Source organism: Paroedura picta, chromosome 6, assembly GCF_049243985.1.
Source record: "Paroedura picta isolate Pp20150507F chromosome 6, Ppicta_v3.0, whole genome shotgun sequence".
NCBI classification, from domain to species: domain Eukaryota; kingdom Metazoa; phylum Chordata; class Lepidosauria; order Squamata; family Gekkonidae; genus Paroedura; species Paroedura picta.
In genome coordinates, this window is record NC_135374.1 from 91,977,067 (window position 1) to 91,995,426 (window position 18,360).

General features: G+C 41.5%; 1 protein-coding gene across 3 annotated transcripts in view; it reads left to right on the forward strand.

Moving 5' to 3' along the window:
* Positions 1-18,360, forward strand: part of RASA3 (RAS p21 protein activator 3) — a 176,699-nt gene that overhangs the window by 148,901 nt on the left and 9,438 nt on the right. For all 3 annotated transcript variants that reach the window (XM_077343669.1, XM_077343666.1, XM_077343667.1), the window contains exons 16-21: positions 1,232-1,309; positions 4,173-4,250; positions 5,756-5,829; positions 11,946-12,052; positions 14,014-14,096; positions 16,595-16,803. In XM_077343669.1, the coding sequence (XP_077199784.1) occupies positions 1,232-1,309; positions 4,173-4,250; positions 5,756-5,829; positions 11,946-12,052; positions 14,014-14,096; positions 16,595-16,803 (629 nt within the window). The remainder of the gene's footprint in view (positions 1-1,231; positions 1,310-4,172; positions 4,251-5,755; positions 5,830-11,945; positions 12,053-14,013; positions 14,097-16,594; positions 16,804-18,360) is intronic.

Below are 18,360 nucleotides of genomic sequence, written 5' to 3' on the forward strand. Positions count from 1 at the left end.
AGTGGGCGAGGCCCTTTCATGATGGAGCTTGTGGTTGACTGTCCATGAGCTGCAATGTGCATTATGCTGATCTAGTCAGAAATTCATATGGGTCAGAAATTCATAGTATTCCTGAATTTGAAGTGCTCTCTGCTGCTATTTAACTAATGTGAACTAATGCGTATTTTGGTTTGTTTTCAAGACATGTCTTTGACCCTTCCGATATGTTTCCCACAATGTATTCAAGTGCTTGGAGTGAAATGTGGAATATAGCTATCTTGAGAGTATAGGAAAGGGGAAGGCAGATGGTTCTGATAATCAGGAGTAATGAGGGTTGAAAAATCAGTAAGAAACAAGGCGGGCTGGACTTGTAGGAAAAGTTATTTATTTCTTTAAATATTCACATTCCATTTTTTTTATTTTATAAAATACTCAAGGAAGCAGTGTCGTATGTTTGTGCTTGCATGTTTATATATACTGAGGCCTTTCCATTTTAGCAATAGAACATTTTAGTTCAGCAATCCAAAACTTGTCTTCAGAAACACTGGAGAAACATTTGAATTTCTACAATCCCTTTTTCTTTAATGGGACCCCTCCTTCTTCTAGGACTCATTACCAATCCCCCCACCCACCCTGCCAAGTTTGAGAAGCACCTTGTCTTATGATGCAGAGAGGTTATGTTTGGGGTTGAAAACCCCTACAAAAGCCATATTATAAAGTTAAGTAATACAATCCTTTTTATACTTGCAATCATAGTAAAAAAAAAAAAAAGTTTGATTGATACTTGCCCATCGCAATTCACTAGAGGGTGATTACTTATAGATGAATAATATTTTATTCCGGGCATGCTGAAGGCCTCCAAAGGAAATTAAGTCTGATTTCGGGGTGACTCCTTCAGCCATGGACCAGTCGCAGAGAATATTTGCCTCTTTGAGTCCTTCCCCAAAGGTCAATAGTTTCAATCTAGCAGTTGAATAACTTTCCTTACCTGTTGCTCTGAGGTATAACACTTTGAGTTATCAAATGGCACAAGCTGTAAGCTGCTTCCTTGCCACTGTTGTGGAAGACTTTGGAAGCAGAATAGATGAAAGTGTCCGCAAGCCTTGGCCCTGCACCACTCACTGTCCATTTCCTCCCCCTCCCCCATTGTGACCTTTCTGAACTGGCTACAAGTGGAGCATCCATAAAAGCAGCAGTTGGACCTGTGTCCTAGTTTTTTACAATGGTTCTTCTCTCTCTTTCTCTCTTTTAGGATCCACAGACTTCAAGAACATTGACACTGATATCCAAAACAATACAAACATTAGGCAGCTTATCAAAATCAAAATCTGTAAGAATTTGATATTTTCTTTCCCTTTTCTGGGTCTCTTGAAAGATTACGGCTGTTAATTTTGAATTGATTGTGATTGTTGAACAGTAGGGACATGGTCCTTCCCTCCATAAACACAGTGACCTGAGGTATCCCTATAGATGAACAGCACCCTCCCCATTTGCATACAGGCACTGCACTACTATGTATTATAGCTGTTACTAGGGGTCAAACCCATTGCATTCAGGAATACAATGGGCACTAAATTGGGAGGGGGGGTTAAGAATTCTGTGGACGGCTTCCCCATCCCTCCAGGACCTGGAAAGGCTGCAGGCACCTGTTAGAGAACTCACCGGCAGGGGGCAGCTCTCATGCAGCAGGGAACCTCAGGCTCCAAGCCTCGGAAAGAAGTGGAAGGAGGAGGGGGTGGTCAGGGGTGGGGGACAGAAGGGGATTGGCTGGCCACTGGACAGACAGGCAAGCCAGTTGGAGGAGGAGGCACTCAGGGGTGGGACAGCCACCCTGAGTGGGTGTTAAACACTGAGTGGCACTTAAGCCATGAGACATGCTCCTCCTCCAAGGCCTTACCAGAAATATTATATGTGGAACAGACAATGAACAAGGAGCTCAAGACAATGTATGTGATTCTTTCCTTCTCCGTGGTATTTTCACAGCACAGTGAGGTAGGCCTCCAGAATTTACATCCATGGACTGGTGGGAGAGAGTAGAAGGATGTGTTGTTCTCTATAGCTGTCCTTCATTGCTGCTGCACTTCCTTAGAGGAGCGCTGTGCTCTTAAAGATCCCATATCATCAGAACATATTTGAGCATGAAACTTAAAGCTAACTAGATCTTCAACAAAAACAATACGTATATTTTAGGAGAGGAATCTTAAAGAGGACTTTGTAATGGAAAACCAAGACTAACTGGGATGAACTTATCTATGAGTAGAGTATCTGCTCTTTCATGGGACTGGAGGAAGACAGATAATAAGTTGAAGTAAACACAGTGAACCGTAACTCCTTTAAAACTGTATACTTACAGTGATTTTAAACTGCATATTACATTTAAAAATATTTTTGCTTGTTTTAAAGGTAAGCACAAGTTAGCATGGTGCATGGGTTAAGAGCAGCAGATTCTAATCTGGAGAGCCTGGTTTGATTTCCTGCTCCTCCACATGCAGCCAGCTGGGTGCTCTTGTTGTTGCTGTTAGGTGCAAAGTCGTGTCCGACCCATCGCGACCCCATGGACAATGATCCTCCAGGCCTTCCTGTCCTCTACCATTCCCCGGAGTCCATTTAAGTTTGCACCGACTGCTTCAGTGACTCCATCCAGCCACCTCATTCTCTGTCGTCCCCTTCTTCTTTTGCCCTCAATCGCTCCCAGCATTAGGCTCTTCTCCGGGGAGTCCTTCCTTCTCATGAGGTGGCCAAAGTATTTGAGTTTCATCTTCAGGATCTGGCCTTCTAAGGAGCAGTCTGGGCTGATCTTCTCTAGGACTGACCGGTTTGCTCGCCTTGCAGTCCAAGCCACCCGCAAAAGTCTCCAGTCACAATTCTCTCAGAGCCCTCTCAGCCTCACCTACCTCACAGGGTATCTGTTGTGGGGAGAGGATGGGAAGGTGATTGTAAGCTACTTTGAGACTCCTTTGGTTGTGAAAAGCAGGGTATAAAAACCACCTCAAGAGTTGAGTGCTAGGAAAATCTATTAGTTGCTGACAGCAATGCTAATGCCTGGCTTGCTCCCAGTGTTATAACCAAGTACACCCTTGCTTCCCCCGGTAGACATTGTACTGACCCCCCCAAGGGTTGCCTCCCCCTGGATTCTCCCCTCAAAATACAACATAGCTAAGCTGAACTAACCGAGTTGTGGCTCTCAGGCAATAATTCCTTCCCATCTTAGAAAGTCAAGCCAAGAATAGTTACAAATCTCTCACATGAAGGACACCCAGTATAAGCATTCTTTTATTCTATTCTTCTTCCTTCCTTCCTCCAGGCACCATTTCTTCCTCTTGCTTAATTTTTCTTTATCCCCTCTCACTACTCAAACTTTATCCCTTCTGGTCTTTCCTGCCAGCTGACCTCCTCCCCCTCCAGTTTCAGGAAACCATGGTAGACATTTTGGATTAGCTAAGCATCCATGGCCTGGGCAATCCAACACAGCTACCAGAATCTCTGCATTTTAAAACTTTCAACATTATATTTTATTCCTTCCTGATTTTTTTTTAATTAACGTTTTTCTGCAAGCCTGGGAGCTCCCATGACCTTATTGGGTGGAGTTTTTGATCTCCATTCTTGGGCCAGGTTCAGAATTAAATATGTAGATGATATGTGATCCAGTGGCTCTCTGAACTCATTCACATAACCATTCGCTGGAGAGAGCCACAACGGGAATGTGATTCATTGAGTTCAGATTATATGAGGGATTGGACACTAGTGTTCCTAATGTGGTAGGAGCCTGAAAGAAGGGCATTTGGTATGAGAAAGCTGCAGCCTCAGTAAGAAAAAGGTCACTCCCACCCACACACAATGGTTATGAGAATTAGTTCTGAATTTGGTCATAAATTTACTTGTGGACCGCAAGTGTCATCTCCCTTTGCACTTATTGTCAGTTTGGAATGAATGACTGTGTTTCTGAAAAGAAAGCTTGAATGATAGCCAGGATTTAAAAGGAAATACCTTGATTTGTGGGCTTGGCATGTGAACCCATTGTGAATACCATTGCAATTTAAGCTACACGGAAACAGCTTTTAAGTTCTTTTCAACATTGAGAAATATGTGTTCATGAATGAGTGAGTCTTAATTTTCTGCTGACGTTGGTGTTCTGGCCTTCTGTTTAAGTTGCCGTGTGTCAACATATGTACATTTTGGTGGTTCTATTTCAGGCCAGTTTCAAGGAATCTTATATGGCCTCGTTTTACGACAACTTTAATGAGCAGAAGTATGCAGATGCAGTAAAAAACGTAAGTAATAGCAATATTTTGTGCATTTTCTGGGCATAACAATTTCAGCTGTTTCGATACATTTATGTATTCTGAATAACATTTATTCTGAATAAGCATTTATACTGAACTTTCAGTATTCAAAGCACTTCAGACGAGTTATCACAATAATCTTGTGGAAAAGGTAAAGGTAAAGGTATCCCCTGTGCAAGCACCGAGTCATGTCTGACCCTTGGGGTGACGCCCTCTAGCGTTTTCATGGCAGACTCACTACGGGGTGGTTTGCCAGTGCCTTCCCCAGTCATGACCGTTTACCCCCCAGCAAGCTGGGTACTCATTTTACCGACCTCGGAAGGATGGAAGGCTGAGTCAACCTTGAGCCGGCTGCTGGGATTGAACTCCCAGCCTCATGGGCAAAGCTTTCAGACAGCTGCCTTACCACTCTGCGCCAGGTAGAAGGCAGCAATTTCACCCCCTCTCCCCTCCTCACTGCAGCCCAACAACCTGCGTGGCTTTTATTCCATGCAGGGCCCTGAACCCCAGGGATCAATTTTCCTAGGGACAGAAGAGACTACGGGAAGGAGGGAAGATAGGGGAGATCTGGAATCCACATGCAAGCAAATTGCTGGATCCAAACTAATGTCAAAATCTTCTTTTCCTTCAGAGATGAAGCAAGAAGTATTTACTGTGACGTTATTTATTGCGCAGTTTTGTAGGGGTGTGGGTGTATTTCCTCAGGACTTGTTTCCTCACTTCAGCAGTTTTGTGGGCCGAAGATCAAGAAAGACTATCATAATTGGGGCCACTATAGATTAAAGGAAAAGAAAAGCGGGGAAGGGAACACAAGAGTGCCTTTTAGATGTTATGATTGGGGCTCTTGCGGTTGTTCCTGCACTACTCAGAGAGCATGGAAAGACGGCACTCTTGGGTTGCGGTGACCTTGTGGATTGGTACTATGCAGGCAAAACACCACCCAAGAATCCATGCCTCCTTGACTTCCTCATGCCATAGCAATAGCTTGTGTGTGGTGAAGGCTTCCCATTATCCCCTGGCTAGCATATATGACCAATTGCATGAACAGCAGCAGAAGAATATCTAGATCAGGGGTAGTCAAACTGCTGCCCTCCAGATGTCCATGGACTACAATTCCCATGAGCCCCTGCCAGCATTTGCTGGCAGGGGCTCATGGGAATTGTAGTCCATGGACATCTGGAGGATGCAGTTTGACTACCCCTGATCTAGAAGGTCGAGTCAAGGGAGAGACAACATTATATTTGGGTGTGCCTTTCTTTGCGAACACTGGCAGAGGAGCAGGTGTGATTTATGGGTCATTTAATCTGGACAAAAGCTTTAGGTTTGATTTACTTGCATATAAATCTATCTGTGTTATTCTTCTTCTCCTAGTGGGTAGGCACTTAAAATGTTCAAAGCCTGCTTGCATTTCCTTGGTGCTTTATCAGTTCTTCCACCAGGTAAGGATTGTGTGTCTTTAACTCCATTTCATACCTCTACATTCTTTTCCCAAGTTCTTAGAATTGATTTCATCCTCTGGAAGAAGAGATCACAAGAGCATAGAGCAACCAATACTACTTAAGGAAGGGTGAGTAAAGAAGGTTGCCCAGACACAAAAGACTAAATGGTCCAGTGTCTGAGAAATGCTTTTTAATAGGCATTACTTAATCACTTGAAAGATGACATGTAGAAAATCTAGTTTTAACAGTCGGTACTGGACAGGGAAAGGTTACAGTGATTCTAGAGGATGTGACCACAATTCAAAATAAAGAATACTAGCTTTCATGGATCAGTTACAAAACTATTAATGAAATTGGTTCATGGTAGAAATTCTCCCTGCTTCTAACTAATAATAAGAATAGGAGTTGGTTGTTTTTTTAAACAAATGTGTGTATATATATATATATATGTATTGTCTTTCTTTTGCTTTTAAAGGCCCACATTTGTAATTTTGCAACCCTTCCCCTCTAACTCTTAAATCTCTCATTTAAGCATCTGTCTTTCTTTTGCTCCTGTCTGATTTTTTTCTGTCTCTTCTTGCTTGGCCTGCTGTGTTAAGGACTCTTAAACTAACATTAAAGAAAGTTGATGCTAATAGTTCATGCAGGTAAGAGGGCAAGGGCAGCTGGTTCTTTGCCATGGTGACCTGCCAGTGGGGGTACCCTCCCTTCTTATCCAGATGCGGGTTCTGTTTCCCTTGGCTTTGGGGAGAGGACGCTTCAAGTTGTGGTTAATATTCATGCATGCATCTGGAAAAAAACATGGGGAAGTTTTTCTGTTACGGCTCTCCTTCGGCTTAATGAGCACGAAACAAGTGTTCATGTCGCTGTTTGCTGTTCAAGCAGGTGCCCTCACGTCAGTGCAGTTGACGTTCAGTTTTGAATGCTTAAAACGCCATTGAAATGGTGACAATGCACCCCAGATTTTAAATCCCAGTTTATATAGCCGTTACGTAATTCTCAGGGTTAAGAGGCTGGATTCATTGGAGTGGGGGAGGATGATTGACACAGCTGTATTTTGGGTTCCCTGTAAAATAATGGCTTAAGTGGTTAGTGCGGTTTCCCTCTGCCAACCGTTCAGACACTTTCCCCATCCACGCCAAGGGCAAGTGATTCTCCTACAGGAGACTATCAGTAGAGTACATTGATGTGTGAGATATTTGTGGTCTTGTTGCTCAATGCTGCAATGTTGGTTTTCAAAAGAGGAAGGGTGGAGGGGCTGGGGGAACAGCACTTGCTGCTGCATCCCTTTGTTTCTCCCAAGGGCATTCATGTAGCATCTTTGAGGAAATTTCAGTGTAGCTTTAATCCAAGCTTTCCTCTGTAACTGGGAAATTCGCTTGAGTCATTTATTGGAATGCTAAGTGTTTTTAACTGTCAGAAATCTTTTTTCTTAAAAGAAAAAAAAAGCTTTATCGTATTTGTTTTCGAATATGCTTCAGTTGCACTGGGAAAATATGGAGAGGTTAAAAAGAAAACAGAAATGTAAGATGACAATAGGCAAATTTCTGCTTTCTCCAGAAATCCTGCACCTACTTTTAACATGAAAATTCCTCTTGGGCTAGTTTACTTCATCAGCAGGTTAGCTTCCAGTTCTTGGACCTCCTTTAACCCAGAAATCTACATAGGGCTGGGTTCTTTGCCCTTCACCAGTTCTGAGTCTACTGGCTATGTGACTTTAACATTGATTTGGAGCGAATTTAAATGGGGAGATCTTTCTCGAAAGGCCTTTGGATCAATAAATAGCCTGTGAGATTTCACTGCCTCAGTGTTCCACTGGCTTTCTGTTTTTTAAATTATTTTTTATTCAGTTTTACAGGAAGAAAAGTAAAGAAAGAAACATCAGAAATTCAGGTTGCTAACAATAGTCTCTCAACCCACAACAGGTTGATTGTTTAGAATACAAAATTACAAAACATCATTCTAGCAGAATCTAAATAAATCTAATGTTACTTTCTTTGGTATTCTACAAAGCACTTCCAATGTTCTAAAAATTCTTTAGGAGGGTCTCTGTGTACCAGATTTGTTAGTTTTGCCATTGTTGCGAATTCTCCCAAGGTGTTCAACTGGTTTTTTATAGCTTTCTAGGCACAATATATAGTACTTGAAATTCTTCACCTGCCGTGTGTGACTTATCTATGAGTTGCCCTTTTCCCGTTTTCCTTATTTTTTAAAAAAGTGGAAGGTATGCCCCAATGATTTGAACAGGAGGGACTGCAGGCTCTGGCAAAAGAAATGTAAGTGAATAATTAGGCATGCAAAAAACAGGTTTTGAAAACATCAAGACAAACAGTAAACATTAAAAAAAATATATCCGAAACAGGAAATCAGCCAGAGAAGCAGTGGGGCCTTTGGATGCCAAAGGAATAAAGTGCTTGCTAAAGAAAGATGGGGAGATGGCATCTGTGTTCAATGTGGGAAGTGTGGAGCACATACGCATGCCACAGGAAGGGAGTCTAAAGAAATGAGCCAAATTATGGTGACCAGAGATGAAGTTCTTAGACCTACTGGAGAAATTTTAAAAAGAGTCTCCAAATCCTGATGGCATACACCTGAGAGTTCTTAAGGAACTCAGATCTGAGATAGTGGATCTACTAGCCCATATGTATAACCTATATGCAACCGATCAGAACCTACATTCAGCTGCCGAACGAGAAGACTGAAGAGTAGCAAATGTGAAACCAATTTTTGAAAAGGGATCCAAGAAATTACAGACTGGTCAGTCTAACATCTGTCTCAGGCTAATTAATAGAAATTATAATCAAAAATAGAATTGTTAGGCATATGTTTTATTTTTTTTTAATTTCAAAATGTGCATTCTGCCCTATCTTTGAAAACTCAGGGCATATTATAATAATATAATATACATATCCTTAACACTGTTTCACTCCCTTATATATTTGGGAAACAGCCTCCTGGGAGGAGATTGCCCAGGACCCTGTCTGTCCAGGTCCACCCTGATTGGCCCTCCCTCTCCAGCTCCCACTCTCCCTCCTTGCCTGCTAGAAGACTTGTGGCTGCGGCCTCCATTGTTGCCCACGGGGAGAGAAGCAGTGACAGGGCCTTGCAGCCCACAGGCACACTCCTGCTTGGAGGGAGCCGGGGGGGGGGGGTAGTTTGCAGCCTCCCTGCAGGCTGCAAAGCCCTCTCACGCCCTCTTGCCTGCTGCCCTTTTCAAAGTCCATTTTTAAAATGGGCTTTGATACCAGTAAATGTCATAAATACAAAATAACAACATTTAAAATGCCAAAGTAAACATTAAAAAATTGGTTATTAAAATTGTCCCTAGTGCATTCTCTCATATGGAGTGGAGGGTTCTGAGAAAAAGATGCCAGTAATGTTTCTGTCTTGTGGAGTTAGACAGAGAGGCCAGTGGCCCTGGGCCTACTTGAGGCCAGTTTGATCTCCTTGGGGCCAGGGATCCTGAGCAAATTTTGCTCCATGGATCTTAGTGTCCTATGCCGGACATATAGGGGGACAAAGCCTGCTGAGGGAAAATCAGCATGGCTTCTGCAAAGGGAACTTCTGCCTCACCAACCTTTTGGAGTTCTTTGAGATGTTGAACAAGCATGTAGACAACAGTGACCTAGTAGACACAAGGTACTTTCAAAAGGCTTTTGACAAGGTACCTCACCAAAGTCTTCTAAATGAATTTAACAGTCATAGGATAAGTTATCTTATAGTTTAAAAAGTGGTTAAATGATAGGAAGCAAAGAACAGGAATCAATGAACAGTTCCCAGAATGGAGGGAAGGCCCCACAAGGATTGGTATTGTGGTTGTTACTATTTAATTTATTCATAAACGATTTGGAACTAGGGGTAAGTAGTATAGTGACCAAGTTTGAAGATGACACAGAATTATTCAGGGTGGTGAAACCAATGATGAGCAGAAGAGAACCTCCATAAATTGGGTGAGTGGGTGACAATGTGGCAAATGAAATTCAGTGCTGGTAAATGTAAGGTTATGCACACTGGGACAAAAACAAATTCCCAGTTTCAGGTGTAGATGAATGGGGTCTGAACTTGCTGAGACTGAGAGGGGGAAAGACCTTCAGGTCTTAGTGGATAGCTCAATGAAAGTGTCAACCCAGTGTGCTGCAGCAGAGAAAAAGGCAAACTCTGTGTTAGTGATTATTAGGAAAGGACCAATAAAACAGCCAATATTGGAATGCCCCTGTATAGATCTATGTTGCGGCCTCAATGGGAATACTGTGTACACTTCTGGTCACTATATCTCCAAAAGAACATGGCAGAGCTGGAAAAAGATGGGAATTAAGCTGGTTTGGGGTTGAAGCACCTTCCCAATGAGGAAAGGATGAAGAGTTCAGTTTAGAAAAGCAATGACTAAGAGGGAAGACACGATAGAAGTTTATAAAATTATGCATGGGGTAGGGAGAAGAAAGAGGATGTTTTCATCCTTTCCCAAAATACTTGAACTTGAGGGCATCCTATGAAGCTGATGAATAGTAGGTTCAAGTTGGCAAAAAAGGAAATACTCCTTTTATGCATAGTAAGTGATTAAAATGTGGCATTTGGTTGTAGAGGATATAGTGATGGCAACAGGAATAAATAGCTTTAAAGGGGGATTAGATAGATTCATAGAGGAGAAATCTATCAATGGCTACTAGCCATGGTGACTGAGGAGAACCTCTACATTCAGAGGCACTAATCTTGTAAATCCCAGTTGGCAAGAGACACTACCAGGGGGAAAGCCTTAGCCTTCATGCTCGTTGGTTGTGCAGAAGAACTAGTTGGCCAGCATTGAGACACGATGTTGGACTAGATAGACCAGAGGTCTGATCCAGCAGAGCTCTTATTTTCCAGATCTCTTGAGACCATATTTCGCACCACTCTCCATATTGTCAGGATCTTTAAAAGGATTCTGAAAATAGGGAAATTCTGTAAAGGTAAAAACTACTTATACAACAAGTGTTGGTGTGGTGCTTTTCCAGTTTTTGTTTGGTTTTGTAAGCTGTCTCCCACTCATACAGCTATTAATGAAATTGTATGCTGAAGTTTAAAGTTTAAAGAGAAAATACATTGTTGAATCATCATTAAATTCTGAGGACAAATTCAAGGTTCAAGGATCATCGCCCATTATTTGATGGCTGGATATTTCTTTCAAAACTGAAAAATCGGCAAATCTGTAGAGAGTTGCTGTCATTTTATCTATTGTACTTTGTTGAGAAATGGAGAGTGGAAACAATTCAGATGCTGTTAATCTGTGTTGTATTATGTGCCATCAGATTAATGATCTCTAAAATGTCCTATTGTTGGTCAGGTCTTACAAACTGAAGGTCATGGCTTCCTACACAGAGTCAGTCCATTTCATGTTGAGACTTCTTTTCTTACTGCCTTCAACTTTTCCTAGGATTATTTTCTTATGAAGCGATCAAAGTACAATAGCTTCAAGAGTTATTTTAGCTTCTAGGGAGAATTCAGACTTGATTTGATCTAGAACTTACTTCTCTTTATGGCAGTCCATGGTATCTGTAAAACTATCTATCACTTTGCAAATGAAACCATTTTCTTCCTGTCACCTAATGGGGAATACCATAGTATGAATTATCTTGCTCTCTAATGACATTCTTTTTTGAGGAACTAAAAGGATCTTTTCTAGTTCCTGTTTGGCTGCCCTTTTTCTTGGTTGCAGTCTACCTTTAGTTGATAACTGAGCCAAGGAATAGAAAATCTGAATAATTTTCAGTTTCTTTAATGTCCATTTTAAAGTTGTGCAACTCCTCAGTACTCATTGCTTTTGTCTTCTTGATGTTTATCTGTCATCCTGTTTGGGCAACTTTCTTTATTAAACCTCATCAGTAGTTGTTTCAGGTCTACTATCTTCTACTAATAATGTGGTGTCATGTGTTTATCTCAAATTGTTAATACCTAACTCATCTTTGAAACAGCACCCTGTCTCCTTTCATGTGGTAGCTTTGACTTATGTAAGGTGTACAAAAATTTGAAATATAGGTGATCTGCTGAAAGCATTCTGATATGACATGAGTTGTAGAATATTTCAATGCATCTTTGTAAAAGAGACCTAAATTAGCACAAGTTAGCTAAACTTGTGTTACTTTACGCTTTATCAAGATGCATTCTTATTGTTGGATTTTCCTCAGGCAGGCGAACACTAAGGACTCATTGTCTGCTCATTGCTAATCATACCAGTTGTGTAATGCTGCTGTGATCTCATTTGCTATAGGTTCATGATAAAGAGGGCACAAGGTAGGAAACGATTTGGTATGAAGAACTTCAAGAAGCGATGGTTTCGACTCACTAACCATGAATTTACGTATCAGAAAAGCAAAGGTAATGGAAGTATGACCTCTGCTTTTTCAGTACTATTTCTTAATTTAAAAGAACAAGAGAGGGACTTGCTACATTGTTTAGAGGGGGGGGGAGGGAAATCTCATCCATCTATGCCCCAGTTTTTCACTTCTGTTGCCTCCCAAATGCCTTTCTACCCTTCTGCTGGCCAAACCCTGGTGAAGGGGAGAGGCTTGAAGCAGAAAGTACATCCCACACTCTCTGCTTCAGGGCCACTTGTTGCTGGCCTGCTTGCTCATAAGAATGGAGATGGATGGAAAAGTCTGTCCTGACATACCACTGCATTCACAGATGAGTAGCTGTGGCAGAAGACTTTGAAACACAAAGTATGGGAGATGACCTTACTGCCTCACCCTTCCAAAGTCATGTCCAGCACCCACCTGATTGATGATTAGGTTACCAACATACCTCATCCTCTCCTCCTCAACCTTTCTGCCATTTCTTTCACATGAACACATACAGGAAGCTTCCTTATACTGAATCAGGCCCTTGGACCTTTTCCGCATAAGGGGAAAAAGCCAGGCCGGTGTTTGTCTGGCAGCGGGGCTAATCCCCGCTTCCAGAAGACGTTGGTGCCAGCCGGGGCTTGGCCCGAATCTGGCCTTCATTTGCCCTGTGGCAAGGGAACATGGATTCTTCCAGCACTCCCTTCCCTGTTGTGGGCACCATTGGGACCTATCTCAGACCAGGTCTGTGTGGAAGGGGACAAGTTGGGCCTTCCAGGCCTGGCCACAGTCCCTCTTTGTCCTGGTTTTTTTTTTAACCTCCTTGGAATGTCAACTACGCTTTTGCTAGATCAAAGGCTGCATTTTGTCATTGCAAGGTCTGAGTACATACAGTCCTCTCATCTGTTTTAGGGGCAGGGTTTTAATTTTTTTGAAAAAGTTCTGGACTTTACTCTCAACCTAGAGTTTCATTACACAAGATGTGAAGCACAAGTCTGGAACTTTTCATGTCTGACCTGGACTTTGCGTTTCTCATGTTACCCAGGCTCTCCTTGAAAAGAGGGATTTTTTTGGGGGGGGGCAATTCAGCTGTGGAGCATAGTGCAGTGGCAAGAGAGACTTCAGCCTTCCCTCCCGTGCCACTTTCAGCTGCAGAAAATGTTTGTCCCACAGCAGATTTATGGAAACAGCAGTGGGACAGACAGCCTTTCCAGTTCTATTATTTGCTGCCTAGAAGCAGCACAAGAGGGAAGGAAGGGAAGGCTGAAACTTCCCCAGGCAGGCTCTGCAGCTTCATCCCACCACATGCTGCTTTGAAGAAGAATCCTGGTCAGATGTGAAACACAAGTCCGGTGGGGGGAACCCTCCAACTCCATTGAAATATCATGTTTCATGTAATGAGACCTCTAAGGCAGGGGTAGTCAACCTGTGGTCCTCCAGATGGTCATGGACTACAATTCCCATGAGCCCCTGCCAGCGTTTGCTGGCAGGGGCTTATGGGAATTGTAGTCCATGAACATCTGGAAGACCACAGGTTGACTACCCCTGCTCTAAGGATTCTCTGGAATTGGCAGAATATTCCTGTTCTTTATACATGCACAATTCTGTGGAATAAGACTTTGGTCAGAATTAGATTATGTTGATTTTTCCCAAAGAGAAAAATGCTCTAAGGGGCAATGAAATAAGTACTTTGAGACTTTTAAGGACAGAAAATATGGTAATGGTATAACATGCTGTCTTTATGCACTATGACATCCTTCTGCATTTTATACATACATACATGCACAGAGAGAATAGGGATTTCCTTCAATATAGTCTCAGTGCTAAATATGCAGCTTCTTTAGGCTTTTGTTGTTGTTCTGATGGCACTTGGGACAACTTAAATTACCACTAGCAAGTGTGCCTCTCCAAGTTCCCTCATTGCAATTCTCCTTAGTACCTCCAAGGGCCACAGGGTGAACATTTGAAATGATCTTCTGTTTGATCTGAATCTTGCAGGTGACCATCCACTGTGTAGCATTCCGATAGAAAATATTCTGGCCGTAGAAAAATTGGAAGAGGAGTCATTCAAGATGAAAAATGTAAGCCGTATCTCTCTGCATTATTTTCAGGAACTATTTTTATTGCTCATTGGTTATCAGTTCTTAGAAATAGTTGCTAGACCTCCACGGAGCTGTTCGAAAAATCACTGTAGCACAGTCAGTGGGTTAGGATGGAATAGGAATTAAGTTACAGGCAGCATACTTTGAGCCATGCTTGCTCAGTAATGATCAGTCATTATGAAATTTTAAATAGTTCTTTCTTTAAATTTCTTTTTCTTGTAACCACCATCCCTGGGTAAATTACATTGCGTCCCCTTCAGGGACTTGAAATGTGGTTCTGCATAATATACATAAAATTTTTAATTTAGGTACATGGGTGCCTGTTAAGAGTACTTACAGAAGTGTCTCCTTGCACAGTTGGGTTGTTTTTTTTTAAGGGATCATGCTGCAAAAAAGATGGCGCAGGTTGAATTTTTGCCATGTGTGTGCACAGGGAATCAACACCTGCATCATCCCAAAATACTCATTAGTGTTTGACCAGCCACAAAGCCTGAGATGACCCATACTAGTGGTAGACGAACCGTGCCATCCTAAGCTGAGTTATGCCCTTCTAAGCCCATTGACATTGATGGACTCAGAAGAGTATAACATGTGATAGGTGGCTTTTCTAAGTCCTCTACCATTTCCATCTCTGCAGTCTTTCAGCTGATATCACTTTTCCTCCAGCTGGGCTTTGCATACTGGATGGGTGCCCAATGAAGAGGGAAGCCATCTGCATAGAGAACTTGTGAAGCAGACATGGGGGTAGGGAAGTTTGACTTCCCTCACTCTTTTTGCTTTAGAAATTTCAAAACTGCCCCACCCCCACTATCTATTGTCTACTTTATACCCAGACATAACGAAATAGGACTGCCATTATCACATGTAGCTAGAGTCAATAGAGTCTGGGGTGTAATTGATACAGGGTTATTTGTCTAAAGGCCAAGCACAGGGGTACGCCAAATGCATAATAACACAACTATTTTAATTTTTTTTTCATTTATATGGGATTGAATGAGGTTTGCATACTGCGTGCTTTTAAATAAAACAAACACCACAGTTAGCCTCCTTTAACACCATGTTGGGAAAGAGAACTATAATTATTTTTAAAAGGCAATTCAAATCTATAATTAAAGGAGAATAAAGACTGAGTGTGTATTTGGTATAAAATGGTGCTTCTTTGAAGACTACATCAGCTATTGCTATTTTATAGCGTGAGTCCTCTCACACCTTAATTATACAAGACAGAAAACACTGGCTGTTCTATCATCTATGTTTGCTATTCTTCCTTGAAGAAACAAAGATGGAGTTTATCCTGTTTCATCCTCCCAAGGAAGGGCAACCTTCTCTAACATGGACTTGCCAGTCTCTGAGACCTTCTCTAGAGATCCTTCTCCATCAATCTTTGGAGATGAGGCAAGTCACAACCTGGGTTAGAGGAAATTCTGTTCTTCCAGCTAACTTAAGTGGTGCTTCCACTGGAGGAAGAACTGTTTAAGTGAGAAGAAGCAGACGTTTCTAGAGAAAACGTTTTGTATATGAAACAAGTAGTGACCAATTAATTTTGTATTTTGTTAATTGTTGTGTTTTTACTGGGGATTTTAGAGGACTTGTATTTTATTTTATTTTATCTTGTAACCCGCCATGAGTCGGCTTCACTGAGAGTGGCAGGTAATAAATTCAAATAATAACAACAACAACAACAACTTAGCGATGAAGCTGACTTAAAAGTTGGTATCTTGTACATTGTATTTCCATATGTATACTCCATTGTGCTATTACTGAATTTAGCAGTTATGCCAATAAAGGTATCTGATCTGAAGCTGGAAGAAATCTCAGTGCTAGAAATAATCTTTGCTCAGTGACAGGCTCTTTTCTGTGCAGCAAATCTGTAAAATACTTTCTTTGGAGGCATTCCTCGGGCACTTTTTTCCTTTAAGTGGCAAATAGAAATAAGTCATATAGAGGAATGTAATTTCCTTATCAATCTGTAATACAGAATGTTATGAAAAAATTAAAAGTCAAAATTAAAAACAAGTCTTACTGTTCAGTATGTAGCTATAGAAATTATTCTGTCTTTCTAGAGCTCTTTCCCCCTCTTTTGTACTGCATCTTAAGATACTTGTCTTTTACTGTGGGTTTTGCTTTAAAGAAATCATATGCTCCAGGCTGTCTTGGAGACCTATTGAGATTGAAGGGCAGGATATGCATACTTTTATTGATTAAGTCCATGAGGTAAATTAAGTTGCTAGGGGAGGAGGGTGCTAAAGTCACATAGTGGGCTACTAGTAAAGAAGGACCAACTTCAGCTCGGTAGCTCAAGATCATGTTTTTATATATTTTTCCAAGGGTTGTATTGGGGTTTTGAACTGGGAATCTCATGATATGAGATTTGGGCCTAGCCTGGTGGACTAAAGTATATGCCTCTCTCAGACTTTTCTGTGAGAACACTAGATTTTAAACAACTGTTTGTGGTTCTTCATCTCTGTTCCTTTCAGATGTTCCAAGTGATTCAGCCTGAAAGGGCCCTGTATATCCAAGCAAATAACTGTGTTGAGGCCAAGGACTGGATTGATATCCTCACCAAAGTTAGCCAGTGTAACAAGAAACGTCTCACTGTCTATCACCCCTCTGCATACCTTAATGGGCACTGGCTGTGCTGCAAAGCTACCGCGGATAATACCCCTGGCTGTACTCCCTGCACTGGGTAAGGACTTTCTAGGATGTTTCCTGTTCTAAAATTTCCTTGAAGCATACTGATGATGAAACATGTAGCCTTCAGATCGTTAAAAGTCTGTGAACCAGTGCTAAGTGATGGGAAGGCAAGCCTGTGTTGATACGCGTTAGTATGCTACTTAGCTGCTTCCTTATTCTGGTTTTCCTTGAAACATCTGCGAACCAGCTTAGTTTATGTTGGCTTTTAGTGAAAGACAGTTTTAGGAATCTTATTCTTGCTAAAACATTAGCAATTAGTCTGTAGGATGAATCTATTACAAGCCTTATGATTAACTAAAGACATGGCCTCAGTTGTTCAGGCAGTAACATTTAATCTTTTCTTTTTAATACTACACTCTTCCTCTCCCCCCCAAAAAAACCCCACTGAATGCAGCAGGTACTATATTTTGTTTGTTTGTTTCTTAATTTATATACTGTTCCTCTCAAGCCAGTTGACTTGGGGCAGTGTACAACTTTAAGAATACATGGACATAATTCTGTAACAATAAAACAATTATTTGATAAATAAGCATTAAAATAATTGAAAACTTCATTCAGATCACAACCAAATTTTAACTGAATTTAATATGAGAAGCCATGACATTTTAACTGCCTAAAAACATCATGGCTTCGCTTCCATCTCAGCACATGAAAAACTGTACCATAGTTTCAATCCTATGAATAAGGATCACACTTATGTAGAGGTTACACTACCAATTGATGTTTAAATTGCCTTGTGTATTAATGTACCGTGTGCATTAAGATAACACAAGAATAGTGAGAATTGATGTCTGATCCTCCAAAAATAGAAGAGGAGGGTTAAAGCATCTACCCGCTTATCTCCTGCATTGCTTAGAACAGGCTTTCTCAACCAGGGGTGAAACCCTGGGGTTTCTTGACGACCCTGGAAGGGTTACCCAAGTGGATGGGAGTTAATTAATATTTATATAATTTTCAAATTTGTTAAACATTTATCAGGTGATATGACCATATATGGCAGGGGTGGTCAAATGGTGGCTCTCCAGATGTCCATAGACTACAGTTCCATGATGTCCATGGACATCTGGCGAGCCACCATTTCGCCACCCCTTCCATATATGGACATGTCAACCTGCCCCCCCCCCAAGCCCAATGATAGCCTGGAGGGAGTAGGAAGGAAAGGGGCCGCAGTTGGACATGTACACAGCTATGCATCCCAACCATGTTCTGCATGATTGCACCACTTCTAGGGTTTCTCAAAATCTGAAGAATGTTTCAGGGATTTCTCATGTAAAACATTGAGAAAGGCTGGTTTAGAATATGCCTTGCTAAGGTGTTCCCCCTTACCTGAGCTGCCAGATTAAGAAAGTAAGAAAGGGAACAAACTAGTTCTGTGTCGAATTAAACCTTTATGGTGCTGTTTGCTGAGGCACAAACTAGGAAGTCAGTGTTAGTTTACACAACTTAGAACTGTTGGCATGGGGGAGGGAATCACTCTTCCCATTTTTTAAAAAGAGAAAATTAGGCTATCGGGCAATAACCACCTACGACTAAACTCAATATATGCAAT